Source organism: Salmo trutta, chromosome 6 (genome assembly GCF_901001165.1).
Source record: "Salmo trutta chromosome 6, fSalTru1.1, whole genome shotgun sequence".
Lineage (NCBI taxonomy): Eukaryota > Metazoa > Chordata > Actinopteri > Salmoniformes > Salmonidae > Salmo > Salmo trutta.
The window spans coordinates 6592512-6619993 of record NC_042962.1 but is presented as its reverse complement, the minus strand read 5'-3'; the positions used below and the strand labels follow the sequence as shown (position 1 = coordinate 6619993).

Here is a 27482-nt window from a genome sequence, read left to right as displayed (position 1 = left end):
CAATGTGCGGGAGCATTGGTTGGTCGGCCCAAATGAGGTAGTATGTACATGAATGTATAGTTAAAGTGACTATGCATATATGATAAACAGAGAGTAGCAGCAGCGTAAAAAGAGGAGTTGGGGGGGGGGGGGCACAATGCAAATAGTCCGGGTAGCCATTTGTCTTATGGCTTGGGGGAAAAAAACTGTTGAGAAGCCTTTTTGTCCTAGACTTGGCACCCTGGTACCGCTTGCCATGCGGTAGTAGAGAGAACAGTCTATGACTGGGGTGGCTGGGGTCTTTGACAATTTTTAGGGCCTTCCTCTGACACCGCCTGGTGTAGAGGTCCTGGATGGCAGGCAGCTTAGCCCCAGTGATGTACTGGGCCGGACGCACTACCCTCTGTAGTGCCTTGCGGTCAGAGGCCGAGCAATTGCCGTACCAGGCAGTGATGCAACCAGTCAGGATGCTCTCGATGTTGCAGCTGTAGAACCTTTTGAGGATCTCAGGACCCATGCCAAATCTTTTTAGTTTCCTGAGGGGGAATAGGCGTTGTCGTGCCCTCTTCACGACTGTCTTAGTGTGTTTGGACCATTCTAGTTTGTTGTTGATGTGGACACCAAGGAACTTGAAGTTCTCAATCTGCTCCACTACAGCCCCATCGATGAGAATGGGGGCGTGCTCGGTCCTCCTTTTCCTGTAGTCCACAATCATCTCCTTAGTCTTGGTTACGTTGAGAGATAGGTTGTTATTCTGGCACCACCCGGCCAGGTCTCTATAGGCTGTCTCGTCGTTGTCGGTGAACAGACACTGTTGTGTCGTCTGCAAACTTAACGATGGTGTTGGAGTCGTGCCTGGCAATACAGTAATGGGTGAACAGAGAGTACAGGCGGGGACTGAGCACGCACCCCTGGGGAGCTCCAGTGTTGAGGATCAGCGTGGCAGATGTGTTGCTACCTACCCTCACCAATATATTGTGTATTAAGGATGTAGACATATGGCCTTATTCAAAACAAGGCCGTTACTCCCAGAGAGTCCCAAGGCCACCTAGCCCCTCCCTCTGTCTCCTTCTTTACTACCAGCCAGTCCCAAGACCACCCAGTCCCTCACTCTGTCTTCTTTACTACCAGCCAGTCCCTCTGTCTTCTTTACTACCAGCCAGTCCCTCTGTCTTCTTTACTACCAGCCAGTCCCAAGGCCACCTAGCCCCTCGCTCTGTCTTCTTTACTACCAGAGAGTTCCAAGGCCACCTAGCCCCTCCCTCTGTCTTCTTTACTACCAGCCAGTCCCAAGGCCACCTAGCCCCTCGCTCTGTCTTCTTTACTACCAGCCAGTCCCTCTGTCTTCTTTACTACTAACTAGTCCCAAGGCCACCTAGCCCCTCACTCAGTCTTCTTTACTACTAACTAGTCCCAAGGCCACCTAGCCCCTCCCTCTGTCTCCTTCTTTACTACTAACTAGTTCCAAGACCACCCAGCCCCTCCCTCTGTCTCCTTCTTTACTACTAACTAGTCCCCAGACCACCCAGCCCCTCCCTCTGTCTCCTCCACTTCTAACTAGTTCCCAGACCTCCCAGCCCCTCCCTCTATCTCCTCCTTTACTTCTAACTAGTTCCCAGACCTCCCAGCCCCTCCCTCTGGCTCCTTGTTTGGTTTTATTTCCTTCGCAGAAGGAGTCCGTGTAATCAACTCCATTGGCTAACTCCAACCTCCTTCCACTCAGGCGCAATTACCTCCCACCACCACCACCGGGTCCTAGGCATCAGTTGCAATGCCTTCAGAAAGAATTCACACCACTTGACTTTTTCTACATTTTCTTGTGTTACATCCTGAATTTAAAATAAAAATCATGTGTCTTTGGCCTAGACAGAAAACCCCATAATGTCAACGTGGAATTATGTTTTTTCAAAATGTATACAAATTAATTAAAAATGAAAAGCTGAAATGTATTGAGTCAATAAGTATTCAACCCCTTTGTTATGGCAAGCCTAAATAAGTTCAGGATTAAACATTTGCTTAACAAGTCACATAATATGTTGCATGGAATCACTCTGTGTGCAATAATAGTGTTTAACATGATTTTTGAATCACTACAGTATCTCATCTCTGTACCCCACACACACAATTATCTGTAAGGCCCCTCAGTTGAGCAAATCTGTCACGCCCTGACCTGAGAGAGACGGTTTATTTCTCTATGTTGTTAGGTCAGGGTGTGGGGTGGGCATTCTATGGTTTATATTTCTATGTTTTGGCCATGTATGGTATCCAATCAGAGGCAGCTGCCTATCGTTGTCTCTGATTGGGAACCATAATTAGGCAGCCCTTTTCCCTCCTTGAGTTGTGGGATCTTATTTTTGTACTGTTGTGTAAAGCCTGCAAGACGTGACAGTCGTGTTCCATTGTTTATTATTTTGTTTAAGTGTTCAGAGTTTAAATAAATAATCATGAACACGTGCCACGCTGCATCTTGGTCCCCTCATTGCGACGGTCGTTAGAAATTCATTTTAAACACAGATTCAACCACAAAGACCAGGGAGGTTTTCCAATGCCTCACAAAGTTACTGTTTTGACTTAAATCTACTTGTCTAGCAATGATCAACAACCAATTTGACAGAACTTGAAGAATTTTGAAAAGAATAATGAGCAAATGTTGCTCAATCCAGTTCTGGAAAGCTCTTAGAGACTTACCCAGAAATACTCACAGCTGTAATTGCTGCCAAATGTGCTTTTACAAAGTATTGACTCTGGGATGTGAATACGAATGTCATATTTTTGTATTTAATCTCCACTAAATTAGCAAACATTTCTAAAAACATGTTTTCACTTTCGTCATTATTGGGGTATTGTGTGTAGATGGGTGAGATAAAAAAAAAATCTATTTCATCCATTTTGAATTCAGGCTGTAACACAATAAAATGTGGGATAAGTATACAGTGCCTTCAGAATACTTTCTGGGAGGGAGGGGTTTGGCAGATCCTCTTAAACCTTAGGGAGTCATCTCTCTTTCTCTCTCTTTTCTCTCTCTCTCTCTCTCTCTCTCTGCCTCACTATTTATCTTCCCCCCCTCTCTCTCTCTGCCTCACTATTTATCTTCCCCCCCTCTCTCTCTCTCTCTCTCTCTCTCTCTCTCTCTCTCTCGCTCTCTCTCTCTGCCTCACTATTTATCTTTTACCCTCTCACTCTCTCTCTCTCTCATTTCTCTCTCTCGCGTTCTCTTTCTCTCTCTGCTTTCTCACTCTCTCTATGTCTCCCACTTAGCGGATAAACCAACTTCAGCCCAACAATAAAAAAAGGCAGTCATACTGCTACCATTTATGATTTGTCTTAGTAATTGCTCTGATTGTAACTCCATCGACACAGTCCCAGCACCCTGATACGACTGCTACTGTTGTTGTCGGAGAACAGTCCCTTGTTCTCTAGGACTGTATTATAATTGTCTCTCTGCTAGTTGTCCTCTAGGACTGTATTATAATAGTCTCTCAGCCAGTTGTCCTCTAGGACTGTATTATAATTGTCTCTCAGCTAGTTGTCCTCTAGGACTGTATTATAATTGTCTCTCAGCTAGTTGTCCTCTAGGACTGTATTATAATTGTCTCTCAGCTAGTTGTCCTCTAGGACTGTATTATAATTGTCTCTCAGCTAGTTGTCCTCTAGGACTGTATTATAATAGTCTCTCAGCTAGTTGTCCTCTAGGACTGTATTATAATTGTCTCTCTGCTAGTTGTCCTCTAGGACTGTATTATAATTGTCTCTCAGCCAGTTGTCCTCTAGAACTGTATTATAATTGTCTCTCAGCCAGTTGTCCTCTAGGACTATATTATAATAGTCTCTCTGCTAGTTGTTCTCTAGGACTGTATTATAATTGTCTCTCAGCTAGTTGTCCTCTAGGACTGTATTATAATTGTCTCTCAGCCAGTTGTCCTCTAGGACTGTATTATAATAGTCTCTCAGCTAGTTGTCCTCTAGGACTGTATTAAAGTACTGCTTGATCTGAATTTTATGAATTTTGTAGCGTTGTTTCCTTATCAGAATAAAGAAACGTCCATGACATTGATTAGCTCAGGGCTTTGATATTGATGCTGTCAGAACTAAAGCATCCCCTCAAAGTCCAAAATGTGCATGTTCTGTCATGATGTCAAAGGGGAAACATGAGAATAAAGCATTTTGTTTTAGTTTTTCTCTTCGTTCACCAGATAACATCAAGAAGGCTGTAGAATGGTAGTAAAATGAACGCAGTAAAAAGGATATCAAGGATATCTTAGCATGGTGCAGCTGGCCACCTCTCACCCTGTCCTCTGTTGTATGTTGGTGTCTGTAGGGAGACCACGGTCCCCAGGGAGCCTCAGGTAAAGACGGTCCTGCTGGTCTACGAGGATTCCCAGGAGAGAGAGGTCTGCCCGGCGCGTCGGTAAGAAACACCCCACCTGCAACACCTTCACTTCCATTAGGTGTTCCTCCTATATTCACTGACAAAAGACTGACAGACCACCACCCGTGACAAACGAACCAGTACCAATGTAGAGGAATTCATCTCATTAGACCCATAGAGGGGGGACGTCACCCAACCATCAATCTACCGCAGGGAAACTCAAAGAGACGTGTTACAAATGAACAGATGTACATCCCCCCTGAATAGGCTTCCCACCGACAGGCCGACACCACTGTTTTAAACAACGGCCGCTGACGTTTGGTTTTGTAAATGAAAACATCTGCCCCCCCCAAAAAAAGCTTTGTCCTGCTCCTTCCCTGACTCTTCCTAAATGTTTGTATTTTACACTGCCCATTTGTCCGAATTTTGAAATCATAAACAGAAAAGTATTTAGAGGCTTTTTTTACATGTTTCTTTCACTCCTATTCCTAACTTAACCCTCCAAGACAATGTTCTGTAGGACGTTGGTACCCAGCCAGGCTCCAAGACAATGTGCTGTAGAACGTTGGTACCCAGCCAGGCTCCAAGACAACGTGCTGTAGGATGTTGGTACCCAGCCAGGCTCCAAGACAATGTGCTTGTAGGACGTTCGTACCCAGCCAGGCTCCAAGACAATGTGCTGTAGAACGTTGGTACCCAGCCAGGCTCCAAGACAATGTGCTGTAGGACGTTGGTACCCAGCCAGGCGCTAAGACAATGTGCTTGTAGGATGTTGGTACTCAGCCAGGCTCTAAGACAATGTGCTGTAGAACGTTGGTACCCAGCCAGGCTCCAAGACAATGTGCTGTAGAACGTTGGTACCCAGCCAGGCTCTAAGACAATGTGCTGTAGGATGTTGGTACCCAGCCAGGCTCCAAGACAATGTTCTGTAGGATGTTGGTACCCAGCCAGGCTCTAAGACAATGTGCTGTAGGACGTTGGTACCCAGCCAGGCTCCAAGACAATGTGCTGTAGGATGTTGGTACCCAGCCAGGCTCCAAGACAATGTGCTGTAGGACGTTGGTACCCAGCCAGGCTCCAAGACAATGTGCTGTAGGACGTTGGTACCCAGCCAGGCTCCAAGACAATGTGCTGTAGGACATTGGTACCCAGCCAGGCTCCAAGACAATGTGCTGTAGGATGTTGGTACCCAGCCAGGCTCCAAGACAATGTGCTGTAGGACGTTGGTACCCAGCCAGGCTCCAAGAAATTGTGCTGTAGGATGTTGGTACCCAGCCAGGCTCTAAGACAATGTGCTGTAGAACGTTGGTACCCAGCCAGGCTCCAAGACAATGTGCTGTAGGACGTTGGTACCCAGCCAGGCTCTAAGACAATGTGCTGTAGGACGCTGGTACCCAGCCAGGCTCCAAGACAATGTGCTGTAGGACGCTGGTACCTAGCCAGGCTCCAAGACAATGTGCTGTAGAACGTTGTTACCCAGCCAGGCTCCAAGACAATGTGCTGTAGGACGCTGGTACCCAGCCAGGCTCCAAGACAATGTGCTGTAGAACGTTGGTACCCAGCCAGGCTCTAAGACAATGTTCTGTAGGATGTTGGTACCCAGCCAGGCTCCAAGACAATGTGCTGTAGAACGTTGGTACCCAGCCAGGCTCCAAGACAATGTGCTGTAGGACGTTGGTACCCAGCCAGGCGCTAATGAGTCTCTCTCTCCTCACTGAATGAATGGCAAATGGATGGATGGGCGAACATTGTGCACCTTACTTCACAATGTAATTTAAATTAGGCCTAACTGAATTATAAGGAGGGTGAAAAGGTTGATTTAATTAACAAAGAAAAAAGTGTAGTAATGAGTTTGTGTTAAGACTATTTATCAACAGCAAATAATTTAACTGTGCGCCTTGGGGGTTGATACCATTCTCTTTTATGTTTAACTTTGTAAAAATAAGCTGTTAAGGGACTGTTTTATTTACTATAACACTATTACTAATAAGATGTATTGTAAGGGAAATGAAAACATGCTATGTGTTGCAGTAGGCCTTTAGAATAATGCTAAACATATCCTTGACTCTATCCAACTTGATGAGCGAGGAACAAACGATGCCAGTCAGCCTGCACAGCCGTCCCATCGAAACTACAACTAAACCCAAAACGAATTTCACACATAACAATAGTTAGCCTATAGACAATAATCTGATGAGTGACAATATTAGGCCAATAATATTAGGCCAATAATATTGACAGATGCAAGAAAAGGATCATCACTTTATCAAATCCTCCTTCAGAGGCACATGCAGGTAAAACATTGTGATTTCATATATAGTGCCAGAAAGATAATATTCTGCAGTTTCTACATATTATACTTACCTTTGTCAAATAACTCTCAAAATTCAAGAGGTGTAGCTCTATTTCCAAATTTCACTTTTTCCAAGAATATCTGAGCTGTCCCTGAATTCAGCACATACTCCACTGTCCCTGCATTCAGCACATGACCCACTGTCCCTGCATTCAGCACATGGCCACTCACACTGTCCCTACATTCAGCACATGACCCACTGTCCCTGCATTCAGCACATGACCCACTGTCCCTGCATTCAGCACATGACCACTCACACTGTCCCTGCATTCAGCACATGGCCACTCACACTGTCCCTGCATTCAGCACATGACCCACTGTCCCTGCATTCAGCACATGGCCACTCCACAGTCCCTGCATTCAGCACATGGCCACTCCACTGTCCCTGCATTCAGCACATGACCCACTGTCCCTGCATTCAGCACATGACCCACTGTCCCTGCATTCAGCACATGACCCACTGTCCCTGCATTCAGCACATGACCCACTGTCCCTGCATTCAGCACATGGCCACTCCACTGTCCCTGCATTCAGCACATGGCCACTCCACTGTCCCTGCATTCATGACATGGCCCACTGTCCCTGCATTCAGCACATGACCCACTGTTCCTGCATTCAGCACATGACCGTCCCACTGTCCCTGCATTCAGCACATGGCCACTCACACTGTCCCTGCATTCAGCACATGACCCACTGTCCCTGCATTCAGCACATGGCCACTCACACTGTCCCTGCATTCAGCACATGACCCACTGTCCCTGCATTCAGCACATGGCCACTCCACTGTCCCTGCATTCAGCACATGACCCACTGTCCCTGCATTCAGCACATGGCCACTCACACTGTCCCTGCATTCAGCACATGACCCACTGTCCCTGCATTCAGCACATGGCCACTCCACTGTCCCTGCATTCAGCACATGGCCACTCCACTGTTCCTGCATTCAGCACATGGCCCACTGTCCCTGCATTCAGCATATGGCCCACTGTCCATGCATTCAGCACATGACCCACTGTCCCTGCATTCAGCACATGGCCACTCCACTGTTCCTGCATTCAGCACATGGCCACTCCACTGTCCCTGCATTCAGCACATGACCCACTGTCTCTGCATTCATCACATGACCCACTGTCCCTGCATTCAGCACATGGCCACTCACACTGTCCCTGCATTCAGCACATGGCCACTCCACTGTCCCTGCATTCAGCACATGGCCACTCACACTGTCTCTACATTCAGCACATGACCCACTGTCCATGCATTCAGCACATGACCACTCCACTGTCCCTGCATTCAGCACATGGCCACTCACACTGTCCCTACATTCAGCACATGACCCACTGTCCCTGCATTCAGCACATGGCCACTCCACTGTCCCTGCATTCATCACATGGCCCACTGTTCCTGCATTCAGCACATGACCGTCCCACTGTTCCTGCATTCAGCACATGGCCCACTGTCCCTGCATTCAGCACCTGACCCACTGTTCCTGCATTCAGCACATGGCCCACTGTCCCTGCATTCAGCACCTGACCCACTGTTCCTGCATTCAGCACATGGCCCACTGTCCCTGCATTCAGCACCTGACCCACTGTTCCTGCATTCAGCACATGGCCACTCCACTGTTCCTGCATTCAGCACATGGCCACTCCACTGTTCCTGCATTCAGTACATGGCCACTCCACTGTTCCTGCATTCAGCACATGGCCACTCCACTGTTCCTGCATTCAGTACATGGCCACTCCACTGTTCCTGCATTCAGCACATGGCCACTCCACTGTTCCTGCATTCAGTACATGGCCACTCCACTGTCCCTGCATTCAGCAACGTTCTCTAGCCGGTACTGATAGGCTGAAGGAGACGCCATGTAACGTTCTCTAGCCGGTACTGATAGGCTGAAGGAGACGCCATGTAACGTTCTCTAGCAGGTACTGATAGGCTGAAGGAGACGCCATGTAACGTTCTCTAGCCGGTACTGATAGGCTGAAGGAGACGCCCGGCAACAGTAACGTTCTCTAGCCGGTACTGATAGGCTGAAGGAGACGCCATGTAACGTTCTCTAGCAGGTACTGATAGGCTGAAAGGCCAGGTGGGTCTGGTGTTGAAGAGAAAGAGAATAATTGTGTACTATAGCTCTGGATCAAACTCCTGATTCAACCCAAAGGCTTTGCTTTGTGTCCCAAATGGCAGCCTATTCCCTGTAAGCCGTGGTCAAAAGAAGTGCACTAGATTGGGAATAGGGTGCGATTTGGGAGAAAGCCAGCCTCTGGGACCATTTTTTTTCCCACAAGCACTTTTGGGGGAAATGTTCTTTGTTTTGTTGTATGCATTATTTACTATATTATCGAGCCACTGTTCCACACGAAGCCAAGGTCAATCTCAGCAGGCGAGAGTCTACCCATGGTTGGCATTTAGTCTCTCACTGCAACGCCCCAAGACTAATTACTGAATACTGCCATGTGTGTTGCTGAGCCTTAGGGAGCCAATCAGCAATCACACAAACACACTGGAGGTTACACACACACACACACACACACACACACACACACACACACACACACACACACACACACACACGTTTATTTCAGAACTTATGTTTTATTGTGCTTTTGATGATAAAGTGCCCGAGGGGGAAAATGTTTACTTGTCCTGGTAGAATAGGAAAAAAACACAACCTTGCTCTCAACACACACCTACACACACCTACACACCCCTACACACCCCTACACACACATCTATACCCACCTACACACACCTACACACACCTACACACCCCTACACACACATCTATACCCACCTACACACATCTACACACCCCTACACACACATCTATACCCACCTACACACACCTACACACCCCTACACACACATCTATACCCACCTACACACACCTACACACACCTACACACCCCTACACACCCCTACACACACATCTATACCCACCTACACACACCTACACACACCTACACACATCTACACACACACCTACACACACACCTACACACATCTACACACACCTACACACACCTACACACACCTCCACACACCTATACACACCGACACATTTACACACACCTTCACACACCTACACACATCTACACACACCTACACACACCTTCACACACCTACACACACCTACACACATCTACACACACATCTATACCCACCTACACACACCTACACACACATCTATACCCACCTACACACATCTACACACATCTACACACACCTACACACATCTATACCCACCTACACACACCTACACACACATCTATACCCACCTACTCACATCTACACACATCTACTCACACCTACACTGTGGTCCCGTGTGGCTCAGTTGGTAGAGCATGGTGTTTGCAACGCCAGAGTTGTGGGTTCGATTCCCATGGGGGAAAAATAAATACAATTTATGGAATGTATGCATTCACTACTGTAAGTTGCTCTGGATAAGAGCGTCTGCTAAATGACGTAAATGTAAAAATCTACGCATATCAACTACACACAAATTTTCTCCCATTCAGATCAATGACGCTCAGAAACTTATGTGACTGACTCTCCATGGTGACAATTTACAGTGTCTGACTGGGACAGGAGTTATACCACTCAGTACTGACTGTCTGACTGGGACAGGAGTTATACCACTCAGTACTGACTTACTGGGACATGAATTATACCACTCAGTACTGACTGACTGGGACAGGAGTTATACCACTCAGTACTGACTGACTGGGACAGGAGTTATACCACTCAGTTCTGACTGTCTGACTTGTAGGGACATCAAACATTGTCTGTCAGGCTGTGTGTCTCTTTGGACATACTGTATCTCTCTAATCATCCATCTCTCTTCTTCTCCTTCCAGGGTCCAGCTGGTTTGAAGGGAGGAGAAGGACCTCAGGGTCCATCTGGCCCCGTGGTAAGAGCACACCTGTCTGTCACCTACCAACACCTACCTACCTGTCTGTTGTTAATGTGATCTACCTTTTACCTACCATCACCTACCTACCTGTCTGTTGTTAATGTGATCTACCTTTCACCTACCATCACCTACCTACCTGTCTGTTGTTAATGTGAAGTATCTACCTTTTACCTACCATCACCTACCTACCTGTCTGTTGTTAATGTGATCTACCTTTCACCTACCATCACCTACCTACCTGTCTGTTGTTAATGTGATCTACCTTTCACCTACCAACACCTACCTACCTGTCTGTTGTTAATGTGATCTACCTTTCACCTACCAACACCTACCTACCTGTCTGTTGTTAATGTGATCTACCTTTCACCTACCAACAACTACCTACCTGTCTGTTGTTAATGTGATCTACCTTTTACATACCAACACCTACCTACCTATCTGTTGTTAATGTGATCTATCTTTCACCTACCAACACCTACCTACCTACCTGTCTGTTGTTAATGTGAACTACCTTTTACCTACCATCGCCTACCTACCTGTCTGTTGTTAATGTGATCTACCTTTTACCTACCATCACCTACCTACCTGTCTGTTGTTAATGTGAAGTATCTACCTTTCACCTACCATCACCTACCTGTCTGTTGTTAATGTGATCTACCTTTTTACCTACCATCACCTACCTACCTGTCTGTTGTTAATGTGATTTACCTTTCACCTACCAACACCTACCTACCTGTCTGTTGTTAATGTGATCTACCTTTTACATACCAACACCTACCTACCTGTCTGTTGTTAATGTGATCTATCTTTCACCTACCAACACCTACCTACCTACCTGTCTTTTGTTAATGTGATCTACCTTTTACCTACCATCACCTACCTACCTGTCTGTTGTTAATGTGATCTACCTTTTACCTACCATCACCTACCTACCTGTCTGTTGTTAATGTGATCTACCTTTCACCTACCATCACCTACCTACCTGTCTGTTGTTAATGTGAAGTATCTACCTTTTACCTACCATCACCTACCTACCTGTCTGTTGTTAATGTGATCTACCTTTCACCTACCATCACCTACCTACCTGTCTGTTGTTAATGTGATCTACCTTTCACCTACCAACACCTACCTACCTGTCTGTTGTTAATGTGATCTACCTTTCACCTACCAACACCTACCTACCTGTCTGTTGTTAATGTGATCTACCTTTCACCTACCAACACCTACCTACCTGTCTGTTGTTAATGTGATCTACCTTTCACCTACCAACACCTACCTACCTGTCTGTTGTTAATGTGATCTACCTTTTACATACCAACACCTACCTACCTGTCTGTTGTTAATGTGATCTATCTTTCACCTACCAACACCTACCTACCTACCTGTCTGTTGTTAATGTGAACTACCTTTTACCTACCATCGCCTACCAACCTGTCTGTTGTTAATGTGATCTACCTTTTACCTACCATCACCTACCTACCTGTCTGTTGTTAATGTGAAGTATCTACCTTACACCTACCAACACCTACCTACCTGTCTGTTGTTAATGTGATCTACCTTTTACCTACCATCACCTACCTACCTGTCTGTTGTTAATGTGATTTACCTTTCACCTACCAACACCTACCTACCTGTCTGTTGTTAATGTGATCTACCTTTCACCTACCAACACCTACCTACCTGTCTGTTGTTAATGTGATCTACCTTTCACCTACCAACACCTACCTACCTGTCTGTTGTTAATGTGATCTACCTTTTACATACCAACACCTACCTACCTGTCTGTTGTTAATGTGATCTATCTTTCACCTACCAACACCTACCTACCTACCTGTCTGTTGTTAATGTGATCTACCTTTTACCTACCATCACCTACCTACCTGTCTGTTGTTAATGTGAAGTATCTACCTTTCACCTACCTACCTGTCTGTTGTTAATGTGATCTACCTTTTACCTACCATCACCTACCTACCTGTCTGTTGTTAATGTGATTTACCTTTCACCTACCAACACCTACCTACCTGTCTGTTGTTAATGTGATCTACCTTTTACATACCAACACCTACCTACCTGTCTGTTGTTAATGTGATCTACCTTTTACCTACCATCACCTACCTACCTGTCTGTTGTTAATGTGATTTACCTTTCACCTACCATCACCTACCTACCTGTCTGTTGTTAATGTGATCTACCTTTTACATACCAACACCTACCTACCTGTCTGTTGTTAATGTGATCTATCTTTCACCTACCAACACCTACCTACCTACCTGTCTGTTGTTAATGTGATCTACCTTTTACCCACCATCACCTACCTACCTGTCTGTTGTTAATGTGAAGTATCTACCTTTCACCTACCTACCTGTCTGTTGTTAATGTGATCTACCTTTTACCTACCATCACCTACCTGTCTGTTGTTAATGTGATTTACCTTTCACCTACCAACACCTACCTACCTGTCTGTTGTTAATGTGATCTACCTTTTACATACCAACACCTACCTACCTGTCTGTTGTTAATGTGATCTACCTTTTACCTACCATCACCTACCTACCTGTCTGTTGTTAATGTGATTTACCTTTCACCTACCATCACCTACCTACCTGTCTGTTGTTAATGTGATCTACCTTTTACCTACCATCACCTACCTACCTGTCTGTTGTTAATGTGAAGTATCTACCTTACACCTACCATCACCTACCTACCTGTCTGTTGTTAATGTGATCTACCTTTTACCTACCATCACCTACCTACCTGTCTGTTGTTAATGTGATTTACCTTTCACCTACCAACACCTACCTACCTGTCTGTTGTTAATGTGATCTACCTTTCACCTACCAACACCTACCTACCTGTCTGTTGTTAATGTGATCTACCTTTCACCTACCAACACCTACCTACCTGTCTGTTGTTAATGTGATCTACCTTTTACATACCAACACCTACCTACCTGTCTGTTGTTAATGTGATCTATCTTTCACCTACCAACACCTACCTACCTACCTGTCTGTTGTTAATGTGATCTACCTTTTACCTACCATCACCTACCTACCTGTCTGTTGTTAATGTGAAGTATCTACCTTTCACCTACCTACCTGTCTGTTGTTAATGTGATCTACCTTTTACCTACCATCACCTACCTACCTGTCTGTTGTTAATGTGATTTACCTTTCACCTACCAACACCTACCTACCTGTCTGTTGTTAATGTGATCTACCTTTTACATACCAACACCTACCTACCTGTCTGTTGTTAATGTGATCTATCTTTCACCTACCAACACCTACCTACCTACCTGTCTGTTGTTAATGTGATCTACCTTTTACCTACCATCACCTACCTACCTGTCTGTTGTTAATGTGATTTACCTTTCACCTACCATCACCTACCTACCTGTCTGTTGTTAATGTGATCTACCTTTTACATACCAACACCTACCTACCTGTCTGTTGTTAATGTGATCTATCTTTCACCTACCAACACCTACCTACCTACCTGTCTGTTGTTAATGTGATCTACCTTTTACCCACCATCACCTACCTACCTGTCTGTTGTTAATGTGAAGTATCTACCTTTCACCTACCTACCTGTCTGTTGTTAATGTGATCTACCTTTTACCTACCATCACCTACCTACCTGTCTGTTGTTAATGTGATTTACCTTTCACCTACCAACACCTACCTACCTGTCTGTTGTTAATGTGATCTACCTTTTACATACCAACACCTACCTACCTGTCTGTTGTTAATGTGATCTACCTTTTACCTACCATCACCTACCTACCTGTCTGTTGTTAATGTGATTTACCTTTCACCTACCATCACCTACCTACCTGTCTGTTGTTAATGTGATCTACCTTTTACCTACCATCACCTACCTACCTGTCTGTTGTTAATGTGATCTACCTTTCACCTACCAACACCTACCTACCTGTCTGTTGTTAATGTGAAGTATCTACCTGTCTGTTGTTAATGTGAAGTATCTACCTTTTACCTACCATCACCTACCTAGCTGTCTGTTAATGTGTTCTACCTTTTAACTACCATCACCTACCTACCTGTCTATTGTTAATGTGAAGTATCTACCTGTCTGTTGTTCATGTGAAGGGGATGTTTCGTCAGGTTTCAGAGGGTCTTCAGATATCAGGGTTATTGAGGGGGATAGTTCCATACCACTGCCAATGATAGAAGTCCAACACAGTGCATCAACCTACCTGTTCTTACTGTGTTGTTTTGATTCTTTTTTGGAGGTAGCCATTAGTCTAGGATCAATATTGTCTCACAGCAGGATGCAATGAAGATCCTTGTCCTAGTAGTCTAGCGGTTAAGAGCGTTGGGCCAGTAACTGAAAGGTCAATGGTTTGAAGGGGCGACAAGGTGAACTATCTGTCGATGTGCCCTTGAGCAAGGCACTTAACCTTAACCTGTTTCTGTTCCTGTAAGTCGATCTGGATAGAAGTGTCTGCTAAATGGGAGTTCCCGAGTGGCGCAGCGGTGTAAAGTACTGCATCTCAGCGCTAGAGGTGTCACTACAGACCCTGGTTTGATTCCAGGCTGTATCACAACCGGCTGTGATTGGGAGTCCCATAGGGCGACGCACAATTGGCCCAGCGTCGTCCGGGTTAGGGTTTGGCCGGGGTAGGCCGCCATTGTAAATCCGAATTTTTTCTTTACTGTGTTGCCTAGTTAAAAAAAACGTTAAATAAAAAATAAATAAAAATAAAATGACTAAAATATAAAATATTCTGTAATAATGACTCCCACCACAAGAGGGCCGTTTTATCCCTTGATGAATAGACAGGCAGGATCCCACCTATTTTCAGTGATAACTTTGGGGTTTTCTAATTGCTTTTCATGACGTCTGAACATAGGTCCAGATTGGCTTTCACGTTGGAGTGTCTTCAAAGCTTCTTTCACGACAATCTGATTTTCAACTGATTTTCTTCTCTCTTTACAGCACTAGATTCATATTGTTCCAGTGTAATGTCTCTTTAGATGGCTTGACAGTGGGCTCAAAGATTAGGCCAGAGATGTGAGGTTTCAGTGTGGACTGAATTAGACTGTGTGAGGAAAACATGATTGTCATACTGATATGAAATAAATTCAATGTAACATATTGCTATATACAGTAGCAATGATTCCAATGCATAGCCTGCTTCTGGGAAGTGAGTTTTTGTTTTAACATTGCGATGTCTTGGGGTCACAAGACAAGCTAGAAATACCTAATGTGAAGCGGTCATGCAGGAGATGATATTGAGATTGGGATTGTTTGCTACCGGCCCATCTGTGATGCGCTCTGCTCCCAGCCTGTGAGGTGAATGAGAGCATGTGTCCAGTCCATACTGACTCACCACGCTGTCTGAACATCCAGACACTCCCAAGTCTGGTGCACTTTATTTGTCATATGCACAGGAGTCACATGGTACACAGTACATTGAAATGCTTATTTTGCAGGTTTACTCTCGACAATCTCGATAGGTTTCCATCCATTTGGCGACAGATTTTCATGTGAATATTCTATAATCGGCATTAAAGAAAATATGTGAATTTTTCCAGCAGTGATGTGTTTCCACCAAGCAGACTTGCTGCAGATAAAAAGCAGTGTGTGATGACATAGTGCATACAAAATGTACTTTTTTCTGTCACAAGCGTCGAAAGGATTAGACCCAAGGCGCAGCGTGAATAGTGCTCATTCTTGAATCTTTAATAAGAAACACTTTACAAAATAACAAACGACCAACAGTTCCGTCAGGTACAATAACTAATAACTCTCTCCTATACGCCCGGGAAGTTAGGTCAGGGCTCCCCCCTGGCCTAGCCAAACTACACGTATGCCCCCCCCCAAAAAAAATAATTTTGGGCTGCCTCTCAGCCTCCTCTTGCCGTTCCAGCCGTTCCTCCCAGTATCGCCGTTCTGCCTTTGCTGCCTCTCAGCCTCCTCTTGCCGTTCCAGCCGTTCCTCCCAGTATCACCGTTCTGCCTTCGCTGCCTCCTCCGGCGGGCGGTGGTACTCCCTTGGCCTTGTCCACGGTCCTGCCCCAGCCAGGATCTCCTCCCAGGTCCATGACTCCACGTACCTCCTCCCACGCTGCTTGGTCTTCTTTTGGTCGGTGGTTCTGTCACAAGCGTCGGAAGGATTAGACCAGAACTAGAAGCACAAGCATTTCCTTACACTCGCATTAACATCTGCTAACCATGTGTATGTGACCAATAAAAATGTGATTTGATTTTACACAGACTATCTATACTTCTCCCTGAGGAAAGGAGACGAGAAAGACCAGGTATATAAGGGTATAGGGACACACCCTGACTCCATAGTGTTGTTGGGACATAGCCCTATTCACTAGCACTAACTGAGCTCCAGGTGACACCGACAGCATCCCTCCCTGTCGGAACATTCGCTTTCTGTGCACCAGGCAGAGGCAGCATGTGAAGAGAAGAGCCCTGAAGATCTCAGCAGTCAGTCAGTTCCACACTCAGTAGTCAGATCACTCCTCAGGGCTAGATTAAGACTAGCTGCCAGCCTGCCTGCTCCCCTCCGTCTCTCCCTCAATCTCTCTGACAATGTCCCCTGTCTGAGACCTGCTGCTCAGTTCTGCTCAGAGAGGAGAGGCTAGCTCAATGATAATACTTCTAAAGAAAAGGGAGAATAGCTATGAGTGACTAAAAGCGAGACCCTCTCTCTTCTGAAATGACCTGTACTATATTGCTGTTTTCTACATTTGATACTGACTGGATCATACAGTGCTTCTGAAAAAGGTTGATCTTTTCCATCAGCGGTGGAGTTTTAATCATTCTAATGTTGGATTCTGATAGTCATTCTTGCTTTATGAAGTAGATGGTCTGATATAATAAAACATTTTTAACCTTTATTTAACTAGGCAAGTCAGTTAAGAACCAGTTCTTATTTACAATGACAGCCTAGGAACAGTGGGTTAACTGCCTTGTTCAGGGGCAGAACGACAGATTTTTACCTTGTCAGCTCGGGGATTCAATCTTGCAACCTTTCGGTTACTAGTCCAACGTTCTAACCACTAGGCTACCTGCTGCCCCGGTATATTATATTATAATATTTCACCCCACATTAAAAACTCAGAACTCTGAATGAGCATCTTCCCTCAATCTTTATCTTTAAAGTGTGTTCGACTCCTTTCTCTCCATCTCTCGCTCCCTCTCTTCCTCTTTCTCTCCATCGCAGGGCTCCCCTGGTGAGAGAGGTGGTGCTGGACCTGCTGGCCCAATCGGTCTGTCTGGTAGAACTGGCTCTCAGGGGCCGCCAGGGCCTGCTGGAGAGAAGGGAGGGCCTGGTGAGAAAGGTCCCCAGGGACCATCTGGCCGTGACGGAGTCCAAGGCCCAGTGGGTCTGCCTGGCCCTGCCGGACCTCAGGGTCCACCCGGAGAGGATGGTGACAAGGTTAGTACCATCCCCCATCGCTCTCTTTCTCTTTTACTCTCTCTCTGTCTGTCTCTCTGTCTCTCTCTTTCTGTCTCTCTCTCTCTGTCTGTCTGTCTGTCTGTCTGTCTGTCTGTCTGTCTGTCTGTCTGTCTCGCTCTGTCTCTGTCTGTCTGTTTGTCTCTGTCTCTGTCTCTCTGTCTGTTTCTCTCTGTCTGTTTGTCTCTGTCTGTCTGTCTGTCTGTCTGTCTGTCTGTCTGTCTGTCTGTCTGTCTGTCTGTCTGTCTCGCTCTCTCTCTGTCTCTGTCTGTTTGTCTCTGTCTCTGTCTCTCTGTCTGTTTGTCTCTCTCTCTGTCTCTCTGTCTGTTTGTCTCTCTCTCTCTGTCTCTGTCTCTGACGCTCTTTCTCTCACTCTCTGTCTCTCTGTCTCTCTCTCTCTGTCTGTCTGTCTGTCTGTCTGTCTGTCTGTCTGTCTGTCTGTCTGTCTGTCTGTCTGTCTGTCTGTCTGTCTGTCTTTCTCTCTCTCTCTTACTCTCTCTCTCTCTCTTTCTCTCTCTCTCTTGCGCTCTGTCAGTCTCTCTCTCTGTCAGTCTCTCTCTCTGTCAGTCTCTCTCTCTGTCAGTCTCTCTCTCTGTCAGTCTCTCTCTCTGTCAGTCTCTCTCTCTGTCAGTCTCTCTCTCTGTCAGTCTCTCTCTCTGTCAGTCTCTCTCTCTGTCAGTCTCTCTCTCTGTCAGTCTCTCTCTCTGTCAGTCTCTCTCTCTGTCAGTCTCTCTCTCTGTCATTCTCTCTCTCTGTCAGTCTCTCTCTCTGTCAGTCTCTCTCTCTGTCAGTCTCTCTCTCTGTCAGTCTCTCTCTCTGTCTCTCTCTGTCTCTGTCTCTTTTTTTTCTTTCTCTCTCTCTATTTCTGTCTGCATATCCATCATCTTAAACAAACTGTACTTAGAAGAGATATAAAGGGTAAAAACTGTGTCTGATTTATCTCCTGCTTTCTCCCAGAAGGTTACAATCCAGCCAGTCTATTAAGCTGCCAATCATAGTGTGTTGTAGTAAACCTTTAAATGGAATCATCCAGCTAAACTCCAACACCATGCATCACTTGTACTTGTAATTGCACATACATTTTGCAGGTAATGAACTAATTTGCCAATACACTGACAAGTGTTTTTTTATGTACACGGTTGACATTTTGAAGTAGGTGTTATTGTAGATGTGTGTGTCCTGTGTGATGTGTGTGTGTGTGTCCTGTGTGATTTGTGTGTGTGTGTGTGTGGGATGTGTGTGTGCCCTGTGTGTGTCCTGTGTGATGTGTGTGTCCTGTGTTGTGTGCCTGTTGGTCCTATGTTATGTGTGTGTCCTATGTTATGTGTGTGTCTGTGTCCTGTGTGATGTGTGTGTGTGTGTCCTGTGATGTGTGTGTGTGTGTGTGTGTGTGTGTGATGTGTGATGTGTGTGTGTGTGTCCTGTGTTGTGTGTCTGTTGGTCCTATGTTATGTGTGTGTCCTGTGTGATGTGTGTGTGTCCTGTGATGTGTGTGTGTGTCCTGTGATGTGTGTGTGTGTGTGTGTGTGTGATGTGTGATGTGTGTGTGTGTCCTATGTTATGTGTGTGTCCTGTGTGATGTGTGTGATGTGTGTGTGTGTGTCCTGTGTTGTGATGTGTGTGTGTGTCCTGTGTGTGTGTGTCCTGTGTGATGTGTGTGTGTCCTGTGTGTGTGTGTCCTGTGTTGTGATGTGTGAGTGTGTGTCATGTGTTGTGATGTGTGTGTGTGTGTGTGTGTGTCCTGTGTGTGTGTCCTGTGTGATGTGTGTGTGTGTGTGTGTGTCCTGTGTGTGTGTGTCCTGTGTTGTGATGTGTGAGTGTGTGTCCTGTGTTGTGTTGTGTGTGTGTGTGTGTCATGTGTTGTGATGTGTGTGTGTGTGTGTGTGTCCTGTGTGTGTCCTGTGTGTGTGTGTGTGTCCTGTGTGTGTGTCCTGTGTTGTGATGTGTGAGTGTGATGTGTGTGTCTTGTGTGTGTGTGTGTCCTGTGTGATGTGTGTGTGTGTGTGTGTCCTGTGTTGTGATGTGTGTGTGTGTGTGTGTGTGTGCGTGTCCTGTGTGTGTGTGTCCTGTGTGTGTGTGTGTGTCCTGTGTGTGATGTGTGTGTCCTGTGTTGTGATGTGTGAGTGTGATGTGTGTCCTGTGTGTGTGTGTGTGTGTGTGTGTGTGTGCCCTGTGTGATGTGTGTGTGTGTGTATGTCCTGTGTGATGTGTGTGTGTGTGTGTGTCCTGTATTGTTATGTGTGTGTGTGTGTGTGTGTGTGTGTGTGTGCGTGTCCTGTGTGTGTGTGTCCTGTGTGTGTGTGTGTGTCCTGTGTGTGATGTGTGTGTGTCCTGTGTTGTGATGTGTGAGTGTGATGTGTGTCCTGTGTGTGTGTGTGTGTGTGTGTCCTGTGTGTCCTGTGTGATGTGTGTGTGTGTGTGTGTGTGTCCTGTGTTGTGATGTGTGTGTGTGTGTCCTGTGTGTGTGTGTCCTGTGTGTGTGTGTCCTGTGTGTGATGTGTGTGTGTCCTGGGTTGTGATGTGTGTCCTGTGTGTGATGTGTGTGTGTCCTGGGTTGTGATGTGTGTCCTGTGTTGTGATGTGTGTCCTGTGTGTCCCAGGGAGAGGTTGGTGAGCCAGGTCAGAAGGGAAGCAAAGCAGACAAGGGTGAACAGGGTCCTCCCGGCCCAGCTGGTCTCCATGGTCCCATCGGTGCTCCTGGACCTGCAGTGAGTATCTCTGTCTCTGTCCAGCCTTGGACCCACCTTAGCCCCATTGAAAGACACTCAGCTGTACCTCATTCAAATCAATTCCTTTTGTAGTACGTTCAGTTGTGCTGTTAGCTACATTCATCCAGTGTACTGCTGTAGTGTGCTGTTAGCTACATTCATTCAGTGTACTGCTTTGCCATTAGCTCCATCAGTGTGTTACCATGGTCACTGTGTTCTCAGGGAGGTGATGGAGAGCCCGGTCCCAGGGGTCAGCAGGGGATGTTCGGACAGAAGGGAGACGAAGGATCCAGAGGTTTCCCCGGGCCCCCTGGTCCCATTGGTCTGCAGGTGGGTGGGGCCCCAAATGAACCCTTACACACTAGCCCTCACGTCTATAGTGTATAGGCTTATGGCATGTGAAAAGTCACACTCTTTGCAATAAGCAACCCCCCCCCTCTTCTTCACACACACACACACACACACACACACTTGCGCGTGCGTGCGCACACAGGCGTAACCATGGAGCCCACTGGCAGTCATGCACAGCAGCACAGTTTGATGTTTTCATTGTCTCTGTGAGTCTTAACGGGGTCTGTCATGTGCTGTGTTGTCTTCTGACGTTGTGCTGACCCATAGTCCCATTCATTGGCCACTGGCTGTTTTATTCGTCAATATTAAAATACCGCCATTAAAGACCAACTAGAAATCCTTTTGTTTTGAAATGCCAGAGGAAAATTATCTGTTTTTAATAGTGTTGTTAAGTTTCTCCACAATAGATTTCAGCAACTTGAGAGCATAGAGATGATACCTGGAGAGACGATACATAGAGAGACGATTCCTAGAGAGACGATTCCTAGAGATATGATACATAGAGAGATGATACATAGAGAGATGATACATAGAGAGATGATTCTTAAAGAGATGATACCTAGAGAGATGACACATAGAGAGATGATACATAGAGAGATGAATCCTAGAGATATGATACATAGAGAGATGATACATAGAGAGATGATACCTAGAGAGATGATACATAGAGAGATGATACATAGAGAGATTAATCCTAGAGATATGATACATAGAGAGATGATACATAGAGAGATGATACCTAGAGAGATGATACATAGAGAGATGATACATAGAGAGATGATACATAGAGAGATGAATCCTAGAGAGATGATACATAGAGAGATGATACCTAGAGATATAATACATAGAGAGATGATACATAGAGAGATGATACATAGAGAGATGAATCCTAGAGATATGATACATAGAGAGATGATACATAGAGAGATGATACCTAGAGAGATGATACATAGAGAGATGATACATAGAGAGATGAATCCTAGAGAGATGATACATAGAGAGATGATACCTAGAGATATGATACATAGAGAGATGATACATAGAGAGATGATACATAGAGAGATGAATCCTAGAGAGATGATACATAGAGAGATGATACCTAGAGAGATGATACCTAGAGAGATATGATTCTTAAAGAGATATGATTCTTAAAGAGATGATACCTAGAGAGATGAATACTAGAGAGATGATACATAGAGAGATGATACCTAGAGAGATGATACATAGAGAGATGATACATAGAGAGATGATACATAGAGAGATGATACCTAGAGAGATATGATTCTTAAAGAGATATGATTCTTAAAGAGATATGATTCCCAAAGAGAGGATTCCTAAAGAGATATGATTCCCAAAGAGAGGATTCCTAAAGAGATATGATTCCTAAAGAGAGGATATGGTTAGGTGTTGTCGTGAGTTTGCTTGTAACTCATCAATGTAAGGGAATGTGTTGTACAGTACAGGAACTGTCTTTATGAGAAAAATTTATTAGCTGTTCGTTAAACCTGGGGTCATTGTCTTGATTGAATTATATAGAAAATGCCCGCTAATCTCATCTTTCTGCACTTTATTTTTGCTGGTTTTCTTTTTGAAATAAAAAATGGCCAACATGATCGTGACCCATCTATTGTTTCAGTCCCTCGATCTTTCAGCTGATGTGGAAAACAGTAAGCCGGTTTTTAATTTTCAAAAAGTCACAGAAGATGAGGTCTTATCTGCACTATCTGCTATAGAGTCTAAGAAATCATTAGGCGCTGACAATCTGGATCCATATTTACTCAAGTGTGTGGCACCTGTCATTGCTAGTGCAGTGACGCATATCTTTAGTCAAACATTAGTCGTAGGAAAGATTCCTAAAGCTTGGAAAACAGCTTTTGTTTTACCACTCCTCAAGGGAGGTGATTGTAGTGAATTGGATAATTATCGGCCCATCTCTAAGTTCTCCTGTTTGGCTAAAATTCTAGTCATTGGTGAATAGGCAACTACAATAATTTTTAACTGTTAACAATACTCTTTCTAGCAATCAATCTGGCTTCAGACCTAAACACAGTACCACTACGGCCACTGTACGTGTTGTAAATTATATTACAAATGCCCTAGATAATAGAAAGTACTGTGCTCCCTTGTTCATAGATTTGTATAAAGCTTTTGACACTGTAGACCATGCAATACTTTTGGGTAAGCTGTCATCAAAAGGACTGGGATTGGATGCCTGTCGTTGGTTTCATGACTACATAAAGGATAGAAGGCAGGCTGTTAGAGACGACGGCATCCAGTCGGAGCCATTGGAGTTGGTTAAAGGGGTCCCACAAGGATCTATACTTGGTCCATTACCGTTCACTCTCTAAATGAACAATATCGGTGATGAGGTAAGAAAGTGTAAAATATAGGTTCAGAAATTTTGTGAAATAACACAGTTACAAATAGAATATGTATGTCTATATAGGTATGTGTATGTACTTATGTGTATATGTATGCATATGTGTATGTATATAGATATATATATTTACCCCAAGAAATATATGGGGTATTGGAAATGATGCAGACAATTACATTGATGGAAGCAACAATCTTTCCGCAATACTACGCTGATCCCCCCCAAAAATAAAAAATAAAGTGTCAAATTCATCTATATGCTGATGACACTGTCTATTGCTGCAACGGCTGACCAAGCATTATCACAGCTGGAGACAGATTTGAAGATATTACAAGAGTATTTTTTACAGCTGAAACTTGTTTTAAATGCAAAGAAAACACATTTTATGATTTTTAATAGGTTCAAAAAGTTGGTTGAAAATACACTTACCAGCGTAGATGGCTCTCGAATTAATTAGGTCTCTGCATATAAATACTTAGGGATAGATATGGTTGGACGATAAACTGTCTTTTAAAATGCATGTTGACGAACTTTGTAAACGGGTACCTTCTTATTTATCATCACTTATCAACATTAGAATTATAATTCCTAAAATGAGGTCTCAAGCATGGATTACACTTGAGGCCCATGCGATCTCCACAGAGTTGGGCATTGCTGCCTTTTCCTATTACGCTCCTTGCTTATAGAATAGCCTGCAGACTAAACTTAAACTTGAGACTCTTGTCCCCCTTGCCCATTTTAAACATTTATTGGAGGATTTTTATTTTTGTATTGCTTGTAACTGCTTCGGGTAATGCAAGTACTTGTGCTGTTAGGGGAATAACCTGTGTGTAAAAGTAACAATCTGCTGCTGTATTTTTTTGTGTTATCTGTGATCGTTTTGTTTGTCTTGTTTAGTTTCTTAATCATTGTACCTGAACTGTATGTGCAAACATGTATACGTAGGGCCCAGCTGTAAAAGAGACCTTGGTCTCAGTCTGTGTTCCTTACTGATTTGAAGGTATAATAATAATTATCTTCTCAGCTATTCAATTCAAGTGACTTTTACTTGGGTGTAATTCACTTCCGTTGTTATTTAATTCATTCCTAGACCATTGAACACACACTCCTCTCTCCACACTGTGGTGCATAATGAGTGTTTCTTTTTATGACCTCTGGCTGACGAGACCTCCGCTCCGATGAGTGTTCCACACCAGGGGGACAAATCAGCATACAGACACACAGACGCTGATGGACACACACACACACTGATGGACACACAGACGCACACACATTCACACACATAGACACACAGACACACGCTCAAACACATACACTCACACACACAAACAGTCCGTCAGCCTCAGTTTCTTCCCTTGGGGCGTAGGTATTTGAGGAATATAGGTTGTCTTTGGGCATAGGTATTTCAGGAAGTTAGCTTGTCTTTGGGCATAGGTATTTCAGGAAGATAGCTTATCTTGGGGCATAGGTATTTGAGGACGAGAGCTTGCCTTGGGGCGTAGGTATTTGGGGAAGATAGCTTGTCTTTGGGCGAAGGTATTTGGAGAAGATAGGTTATCTTGGGATGTAGGTATTTGAAGAAGATAGCTTGCTCTAACAGAGTTAATAGCAGATGAATTATGTCTTTGATGTCCTCGCTCCCTCCTTGCTCCTTGGAGTGACAATAGAGACAAACTGCCTTTGAATAGTGGAGGAGACAGAATCAGGAATTACCATAGCAATTACGGTAGAAATGTCAGGGATCAAACGTACATATGACGTCTCAACCACAGGGTTAACATGCAGGGAGATGAGCAATGGGGTTCTTGAGTAGAAACGAATGCCCTCCATCTTACCATAGACAAAAATGTTACATTCAATGTTGTCTCGTTGTTGCTTTCTTTCATTTTCCATGAACTCATTATTGGTCACATAGTTATACAGTATGAGGATAGTCTCTTCTCCTCTACTGTATTTTCTTTCTGTGAACATAGACACACGTGTCTCTTTGGGACAGAGGGTCACAACTTTGGCTATAAGAATAGAGACACGAGAGATTGGCCATAAAGTCTAATTGGTGATTAATTAGGACACTGAATGGCGTTTGGTTTTTAGCAATCCTTTGCTGTTGAATCTGACAGAGCGAAGGGCTCTGCTAACTGCGTGTTTACCTTATACCATTTACCTAAGAGGTGCACTAAAAGCTACAATACAGCTAACACTAAAATTTCACTGGCCAATGAACCATCATAAACCAAATGGAAAGTTACATTTTAAAAATGCTAAAACTACACTTTGAGGTTATTTGCTTCGTTTTTTTTTGTTACGCCTGCATTTTTCCTCAAGCTAAACCAGAATAATTTAAAGTGTGCTTGTTGTTTCTGTCTGACCTCAGGGTCTTCCTGGACCTCCAGGCGAGAAGGGGGAGAATGGCGACGTCGGTCCGATGGTGAGCAAATAATCATAATTAAAAAATGTTTTTATCACTTTTCAAATAAATAGTTTTCTATGTATTTGTATCTTCTATTGAAATGTGAAATATTCACTTCCCGTTGTCTCACTTCCTGTTGTCTCACTTCCTGTTCCTGTTGTCTCTTTACAGGGTCCTCCCGGCCCCCCTGGTCCCAGAGGTACCCAGGGTCCTAATGGAGCTGATGTACGTACAGGACCACATGTTGTTAACTCATTGTCACATTACCATATGTGACTGTGCATGTCAATGTGAAATGCTGTAGTATGCCTCTGCCTGCTTAAACTGCCAGGTATGATAACAGAGACACTCTGTCTCTCCTGAGGCAATGAATGCTGACTCCTCTCTCTTCTTCTCTGTTTCCTGTTAGGGTGCACAAGGTCCTCCCGGTGGTGTGGGTGCTATGGGAGGCGTGGGTGAGAAGGTGAGAGCGTGTGCCCATCACAAGATGGCCACTGTAGTCTGGAGTCTGTCTCTGGGGATGGGCATCCAGTCAACATCCCTCCATCTAACCTGTCCCCTCTCCCCAGTTCACTGATCTCCAGGACTCTATTAACGCTTAAGGATCGGCCCCTTTTTTTCAATTTCGCCTAAAATGACATACCCAAATCTAACTGCCTGTAGCTCAGGCCCTGAAGCAAGGATATACATATTCTTGGTACCATTTGAAAGGAAACAGTTTGAAGTTTGTGGAAGTGTTAAAGGAATGTAGGAGAAAATAACACAATAGATCTGGTAAAAGATAACACAAAGAAAAAAAAAAACATGATTTGGTATTTGTTTTGTACCATCCTCTTTGAAATGCAAGAGAAAGGCCATAATGTGTTATTCCTGCCCAGGTTAGATATTGGCCACTAGATGGCAGCAGTGTATGTACAACGTTTTAGACTGATCCAATGAACCATTGTATTTCTGTTCAAAATGTTGTATCAAGACTGCCCAAATGTGCCTTATTTGTTTATTAATAACTTTTCATGTTCAAAACTGTGCACTCTCCTCAAACAATAGCATGGTATTATTTCACTGTAATAGCTACTGTAAATTGGACAGTGCAGTTAGATTAACAAGAATTTAAGCTTTCTGCCAATATTAGATATGTCTATGTCCTGGGAAATGTTCTTGTTACTTACAACCTCATGCTAATTGCATTAACCTACGTTAGCTTAACCGTCCCACAGACGACCCACCAATCCTGAATACATTTTAATTTCCAATGGCAGCCTGTGTCTGAGTTAGTGATCTGACTCTTTTAACATTTCTGGCGCAGGAGTTCCACTAGCGACCCACCCGGTGAAATTGCAGAGCACCAAATTCAAAATACAGAAATAGTCAAAATAAGCATTCATAAAAAAATACAAGTGTTATACATCTGTTTAAAGATTAACTTCTTGTTAATCCAGCCGCTTCGTCAGATTTCAAAAAGACTTTACGGTAAAAGCATACCATGTGATTATCTGAGGAAAAAAGCATACAAAACCATACAACCATTTTACAACCAAGTAAAGGAATGACAAAAATCAGAAATAGCGATAAAATTAATCACTTACCT

General features: G+C 44.4%; 1 protein-coding gene across 1 annotated transcript in view; it reads left to right on the top strand.

Annotated features, from left to right (window-relative positions):
* The window catches only part of LOC115195250 (collagen alpha-1(XI) chain), a 181933-nt gene that overhangs the window by 120161 nt on the left and 34290 nt on the right, over window positions 1-27482 (top strand). The window contains exons 37-44 of the mRNA XM_029755026.1: window positions 4298-4387; window positions 10561-10614; window positions 17815-18030; window positions 20649-20756; window positions 20979-21086; window positions 25859-25912; window positions 26066-26119; window positions 26304-26357. Coding sequence (XP_029610886.1) covers window positions 4298-4387; window positions 10561-10614; window positions 17815-18030; window positions 20649-20756; window positions 20979-21086; window positions 25859-25912; window positions 26066-26119; window positions 26304-26357 — 738 coding nt within the window. The remainder of the gene's footprint in view (window positions 1-4297; window positions 4388-10560; window positions 10615-17814; window positions 18031-20648; window positions 20757-20978; window positions 21087-25858; window positions 25913-26065; window positions 26120-26303; window positions 26358-27482) is intronic.